This window comes from Orcinus orca, chromosome 1 (genome assembly GCF_937001465.1).
Source record: "Orcinus orca chromosome 1, mOrcOrc1.1, whole genome shotgun sequence".
NCBI lineage: Eukaryota > Metazoa > Chordata > Mammalia > Artiodactyla > Delphinidae > Orcinus > Orcinus orca.
This window is the reverse complement of record NC_064559.1, coordinates 105654081-105661493: the sequence shown is the minus strand read 5'-3', so window position 1 is coordinate 105661493 and position 7413 is coordinate 105654081. Positions and strand designations below refer to the sequence as shown.

The 7413-nt window shown below is 48.8% G+C and overlaps 1 protein-coding gene across 1 annotated transcript; it reads left to right on the top strand.

Annotated features, from left to right (window-relative positions):
- Window positions 1-270: 270 nt before the first annotated feature.
- GJA8 (gap junction protein alpha 8) lies at window positions 271-2611 on the top strand. Its single transcript, XM_004285803.3, has one exon. The coding sequence runs from the start codon at window positions 444-446 to the stop codon at window positions 1788-1790; it is 1347 nt and encodes a 448-aa protein (XP_004285851.1). The 5' UTR covers window positions 271-443; the 3' UTR covers window positions 1791-2611.
- The last annotated feature ends 4802 nt before the right edge of the window (window positions 2612-7413 follow it).

Sequence of the window (7413 nt, the reverse complement as noted above, 5' to 3'; positions counted from 1 at the left end):
ATAGCAAAATTTTGTTGGGGGTCCAGACACAAATGGATTAGAATATTTCTTCAGCATTATGACTCATGAACCTCAGTTCAGCTTACGGTTCTGATTTAAATCCATGTAACCATGGGTTTCTATTTATGATCAACAATGAACCCTTATTTTGGGGTGGAGTTCAAGGCTTATACAGATACTGCCTCATTTATCCTTTCAGGCAGCTTGTGCAGTGAACCCATTTTACAGATGAGGAAACCAGTGGAAGCAGATTCTTTTATGCTTCTTTCGTTCCCTAATACTAGTCTGCACAGAGGAAGCACTCAGTACATGCTGTTTACGCCGTTGACCTTGCCAGTCACTCAGGAAGGAGAGGTACCCTGAGAGTTAGCAAAGAGAGGCTGAGTCGAGATTGCATTGTAACGGCTCAGCTTTGCCTTCTCCTTCCTCCAGGTGGGTGAGACATGGGCGACTGGAGTTTCCTGGGGAACATCCTGGAGGAGGTGAATGAGCACTCCACGGTCATCGGCCGCGTGTGGCTCACGGTGCTTTTCATCTTCCGGATCCTCATCCTTGGCACGGCCGCGGAGCTCGTGTGGGGGGATGAGCAGTCCGACTTCGTGTGCAACACCCAGCAGCCAGGCTGCGAGAATGTCTGCTACGACGAGGCCTTCCCCATCTCCCACATCCGCCTCTGGGTCCTGCAGATCATCTTCGTCTCCACGCCGTCGCTGGTGTACGTGGGGCACGCGGTGCACCACATCCGCATGGAGGAGAAGCGCAAGGAGCGCGCGGCCGAGGAGCTGTGCCAGCAGTCGCCTGGCAACGGCGGCGGCGAGAGGTCGCCCGTCCCAGCGGACCAGGGCAGCATCAAGAAGGGCAGCAGCAGCAGCAAAGGCACCAAGTTCCGGCTGGAGGGGACCGTGCTGAGGACCTACGTCTGCCACATCATCTTCAAGACCCTCTTTGAAGTGGGCTTCATCGTGGGCCACTACTTCCTGTACGGTTTCCGGATCCTGCCTCTCTATCGCTGCAGCAGGTGGCCCTGCCCCAACGTGGTGGACTGCTTTGTGTCACGGCCCACCGAGAAAACCATCTTCATCCTGTTCATGCTGGCCATGGCCTCTGTGTCCCTCCTCCTCAATATTCTGGAGGTGAGTTACCTGGGCCTGAAGAGAATCCGATCGGCCTTCAAGAAGCCAGTGGAGCAGCCCCTGGGGGAGATTCCTGAGAAGTCCCTCCACTCCATTGCTGTCTCCTCCATCCAGAAGGCCAAGGGCTACCAGCTCCTCGAAGAAGAGAAAATCGTGTCCCATTATTTCCCTTTTACTGAGGTTGGGATGGTGGAGGCCAGCCCACTTTCTGCCAAGCCTTTCAGTCAATTCGAGGAGAAGATGGGCACCGGGCCCCTAGGGGACTTGTCCAGGGCCTACCAAGAGACACTGCCTTCCTACGCTCAGGTGGGAGCCCGGGAGGGGGAGGGGGAGGGGGAGGGGCAGCCTGCGGAGGCGGGAGCAGAACCGGAGGTGGAAGCAGAACCAGAGGTGGGAGAGAACAGGCAGGAGGCAGAGAGAGTGAGCACGGAAGGCCAGGAGACCCTGGCCGTGCTGGACGGGGAGAAAATGGAGACCCCGGAAGTGGGGAAGGAGGTTGAGAAACAAGAGCTGACGCCTGAGAAGGTATCAAAGCAGGGGCTGCCGCCTGAGAAGGCGCCTTCCCTGTGTCCGGAGCTGCCTGGGGATGACACCAGACCCCTGAGCAGGCTGAGCAAAGCCAGCAGCCGGGCCAGGTCAGACGATCTAACGGTATGAAGCAGTGCCAAAGGAAAAAAGAAAAGAAAACACCCGAGCTAACCTATGGCAAGATGAAACCTAAAGTTGCCAACATGCTTTGAGTCTTCTGTCCCTCCCCTCACACCCACCCTAGTTGGACAGGCACTGCGGTAGAACCGTGCATGGCGTACAACTAGGAAACTGCCTTTCCCGTATATAAAGGCTATCCAGATGAACCCATTGTCCCGTCAAAGTTCCCAGTCTCATGACTGCCCTGCCCCTCTATGCCACAGGGAATTCTGCTTTCATCCCCATGTCCCCATAGAAATCCTTCCAATCAGAATTGTGATTGTCTCATAGCTTTTCACCAGTCTTGTCTCAAGCTCACAAACTCCGCTGAACTTTTTCACCCCAGCACTTCCCTAGCAGACACCGTGTGACATATATCAGGGATCCCAAACGTAAGGGCCGGTGGTTGAAACTGGTGAAGTGCGCCTGTTCGAATGCCATGGGAGAGCTACGGCTGTGGAATTTGGGAAGCAGAGGGCAACGGCTGCTCATTTCCAGGCAGCAGTTACCAGACAGTGTTACCTGGCCATCTGATTTTTCAAGAGAAGCCAGAAATCCAAACGTTTAAGTGAAGTTTCCCACTTTTTTTTTTTTTTTTGCGGTACGCGGGCCTCTCACTGTTGTGGCCTCTCCCGTCGCGGAGCACAGGCTCTGGACGTGCAGGCTCAGCGGCCATGGCTCACAGGCCCAGCCGCTCCACGGCACGTGGGATCTTCCCGGACCAAGGCACGAACCCGTGTCCCCTGCATCGGCAGGCGGACTCTCAACCACTGCGCCACCAGGGAAGCCCTCCCACATTTTTAATGTTGCCAACTAAATTTTAAATATGCCATGTGGGCCAAAGAAAATGTGTGCAAGCCAAATTTAACCTGTGGGGCACCAATCTGCAAGTTCAGCTTTTACTCATGAGCCCAGCTTTCCTATGGAATTGGTCATATTATTTAGGGTCTCAACTTGTTCCTGTGTCTTCCAAACCTCATTTCACCATTTTGGAGTGTTTGGTTTAAATCATCAGTCTAGGAGATGTCCAGAGTTCTCACTGGCCTTTCTTTTGGGTCACTGTAGCCCCTGGGTTCTGATATAATTACATCCCTTGTATTGGTGGGAATTCTGCACTGGGTGCTCTCAGAAAAGGAGAACAAACCCCATAGCCTCTCTCAGAACTGAAAAGGCTCTGAACCCTGGTCGCAGTTTTCTTCCCTGAAGCAAAGGAGGTCCTTTTCTTTCCTGTCGTCTTCCAACATCTGTGCTCAGCCTGAAATCTACACCTCCTTTCATCAGGGGCTGGGAGCAAGCCCAGCTCTGAGCCAGACGATACCTGCCTACTGGCCTGTCTTGAGGAGATTAACCCTCAGGCCTTGCTCAGGCAAAAGACATGTACAAAAAGGACCTTCAGAGCGGCACTAGAGAGAGCCTCGTACAAATTGGGAACACAAACAGCGAGGGTCTCAAAGTCTAGCCCCAGGCCAGACTTCATCCCCGGAAGGGACATAAAGGCTTAACAAGGGAACAACAGGGATCTTGAAGGTCTCCTACCCTTTATCCCCCCAACCAACTCTCTTCAAACATAGAGTCCAGTCAGGGAGAATCCTCAGGTATAAGTACATATTTCACACAGGGAGCAATTTTACCTAGAGCCAATCAGTTCCCAGAGCAGAGGGAGAAATTGCTATCCAAGCTGGTCCATCTAAAACAAAGCTATGCTTCATGGGCTGCAGTGCCAAGGCTAAGATAGGAGGGAGAGAAACCACAATTGGGATCTGGACAGGAGATCACCAGGGTACCCAGAAAAAACTGCCTTCATTCTATCTTACCCCCAACCAGCACCATCCCAAAGAATGCAAATCCCTTGTGCTGCCCTGTTAACCACCTTCCTTTTAAGATATTCATTTTAGATATGCTTTTCCAGAGCAAAGCCTCCTCCGAAACTATTCCTCCCCTGTGACAGTATTCCCATTCCTTGGTGCTCCATTCTAAAGCAAAATGGTCTAAAAATGAAATTCATTCTAAGGTATGATTTTTTTTGTAATTAATCCAGGGAAATTTTACATTTTAAAAGACAAAGCCTAACTAAAATGTATTTTACCTAGGTTAATCCAAACTAAAATGTATTTTACCTAGGTTAATCCAATCCTTTCAATGAAGGAATGTATCAGGCAATGGACAGTTGAATAGAAGAGGTATATTTGTCTTGTAGACAGGTGACTTTCTGGCTACTACTTGAATCTTCCTTCCCCTTGCAATCAACACTATTCCAGACAGATTTTCTTCAGTATGATGACAGAAGTAACAAAATCCCAGGCCTGAGAACCAGACATCATTGCACTCTCCCTAATGGCTGCACTATTGCTCCTACAGTTTTGCTACTGAAGACCCATTTTAAGAAGTTGTAAACTCAGAGCCTGCAAATAGCTTGATCATTACCAGAATAAAGTGTCTATATCAACTAGGACTTAATCCAAAAAAGAAAAGAAAAAAACTGTGTCTTATTCCAAGTGAAAACTGCTGGTGCTCTTTGGAACCAGGTGTAGAGGTGTAGGTGAAGGCTGCTTGTCTCCTTGTCTTGCTGGGGCCTAAGTGTGTGAGTGTATTTCCTTGAATGAAGCAGCAGCCTGCTTCAGTGTCTGTACCTACCCCACCAGCGGGGAAGTTGCCATTTTCCCTCTCAGTCTTCCCAACAAACGAGGAAGCTTATTTTGGAAGAAACAGACACAGGCATCAAAGGACCAGGACTTTTTTTTTTTCTATTTCTGCCATTTGGTAGCTGTGTCATCTCTTAACCTCTCTGTACCTCAGTTTTCTGTCCACAAACTAGAGGTGGCGTTTACCACCAACGTACCTCCAGGGGTATCAGAAGGATTAATAAGTTAGCCGCCAAGTCTAGAGCCTGTTGAGTGGTGTCTGAGAGATTCCTCCAGCAGCAGGGAGACTGGGAAGAAGGGCAGGTGGGTAGCTTCTATCTGACTCTCCCAACCTGCCTTGCAGTTATCTGGTGAGAGTTTTTCAATGTGGAATAGACACTCAGGAGATCCATTTTCTCAGAGAAGGCTCAAAACAGAATCTTGACACCATATGATTGGTAGGAACCTATTTGACCTTGAAAAATGACTGGGGACAGATGGGCAATTACTTTCTACCCATGGAAAATGTCGCCTCATGCCTCACCTTAAGCTGCCACACAACTGCTGCCAGGTTCCATTCACAGGCAGTGGTGTGTCTGTGGAGGACCTCACTCTGTACAGCTGGATCCCTCAGTATCTCTTCTGAGGCAAATAATTATGACTAACTCAAGATGGTAATCGCCCCTGGGCTCCATGAAGTCCAAGCTTTAAATCCTAATCCTGGTCCTTCCCCTGTTAGATTAAACCTTTACAGTATGTGGATCTACCAATTTAAAAAAAGCACTGGACAGCATGACATCAAAAGCACAGCTCTCTCCAGAATAAGAGGGCTAATTGCCTAATAGCAGTTATAACACCTCCATCAGGGGAGATCTATGACCAGGAGGGATAGAGTTACTCAAGTTCAGTTAGAAAGTTTCAAACTTGGCTCTGTAATCCCTAGGCCTCATATTTGGGGCATCATAGAAAGGCCTATCTGCTTTTCATCATGACTTTGTTACTTGGCACCCGGAGGAAGCATGCAACACAGATTGGACAAATATTCCTGAAGATCAGTGCAACCTGGGGATCAGATTTTCCCACAAAGAACACTGACGTTCAAATCAGAAGTGTGGACTGCACCTCTCTGACTCTGGGAACCCCAAGATGTCATTTACCTGCTTGATATGACAGTTCTCCTTAGGTTAATTGTGGGTAATAATTTCTGCCCCTCCTCCACAAGATAGAGCAAGTGAATTGATATGCAAGAAACACTAGGAGGGGCTTCCCTGGTGGCGCAGTGGTTGAGAGTCCGCCTGCCGATGCAGGGGACACGGGTTCGTGCCACGGTCCAGGAAGATCCCACATGCCGCGGAGCGGCTGGGCCCGTGAGCCATGGCCGCTGAGCCTGTGCTCCACAACGGGAGAGGCCACAACAGTGAGAGGCCCGCGTACTGCCAAAAAAAAAAAAAAAATAGAAAGAAAAAAGAAACACTAGGAGCATGCTAGAAGAAATAAGTGATTTTTTTTTTCACTCACTCATTTGGAAATGAAAGGGAAGAAGGTGTTATCCAAATCTGTTGTTAAGTCCTTTTTGTAAAATGTATACTGAAGCAATAACAGCCACCACTTTCATAAACTGCACAGATTGTTAACTAAGAGACTGATTAAAAGTGAGCCAGTGAGTAAAGTGAAGGAAGAAAATGGGAGTGGTGGGGGGAGGTCAATTCTTCTGTCGTTTTAAATTCCTGAGAATTATAGTGCAAAAAAAGAACATCTTTAATCATACAAGAAATTCATTGCTGAAAGTGGTGCTGCAGGGACTCAGCTTACTAGGGCTCGTGTATAGAGATGCACCAGTCCCTGAGACAGTCTCTGATTCAGGGCAGAAGGGAGTTCATGGAGGCTGAAAGGGCTACATACAGCAGCTCTTTAGTCCAAGACATGGGGAAGGCCTGGGGCGAGACGGGTGTAAACAGCTGCTCTTCCTGAGTTCCTGAGGAGGGTCACTGGGGCATGCCCAGGTAAGAATGAGCATACTAACTACACAGCACCCCCCATCCCCCCACACCTCCTCCTGTCTCCTTCCTCTAACCCTGAGTTACCCCTCTACGCATATTGTGCACAAATGATCACACAACCCAAGGTAGCAAAGTGTAGATGAAAAATGTTTGCCTGGTTGGTTGGAAACTACTCTTAAACATAAATACAGGGGCTTCCCTGGTGGCGCAGTGGTTGAGAGTACGCCTGCCGATGCAGGGGACACGGGTTCGTGCCCTGGTCCAGGAAGATCCCACATGCCGCGGAGCGGCTGGGCCCGTGAGCCATGGCCGCTAGGCCTGCACGTCTGGAGCCTGTGCTCCGCAACGGGAGAGGCCACAACAGTGAGAGGCCCGCGTACCGCAAAAAAAAACCCAAAAACATAAATACAATCTGTAAAGCGAAGTAGGTGTGTACATAAAAGTGATAGTGAAATAGGCACGGAGAGTTTTCCTTCTTGTAATTATCATATTACAACTAAATATGTAATTTGGGGAGGAAGGAGAAAAAGGAAATAAAATTCTAGGTTCAGCAGTTAAATAAGAGGAAAGATTTTTATGAAAGACAAGTCATCTCCACTGCCCTAGACATTGCTGCTCCCAAAGCCAGGAGAGAGTGGTACTCCACTGAAGCCAACGAGGTAACAATGGGATATACTGTAGCCTCCAGCCCCACGCATTCTGGAAGTTCTCCCAGGCAGACAAAGTATATTATGGAAGAATTCATAAAGTCTCCTGGAGGGAAAAGTAGACGGCGTCACTGCCTTTTTCTGCAGATTTTCCATCTATGAAACAGGATTAGTAAAGACTCAGCTAAGAAATATGTTCACAACAAACTTCTTGGGGAAAATCTCTGGCAAAGGCATTATTGGGATTGTGTCCTGAATTCTCCAACCTTCCACATCTTTATGTCAGAGCTAATAGTTACATGTTAGACTGTTACAAAACAATAAA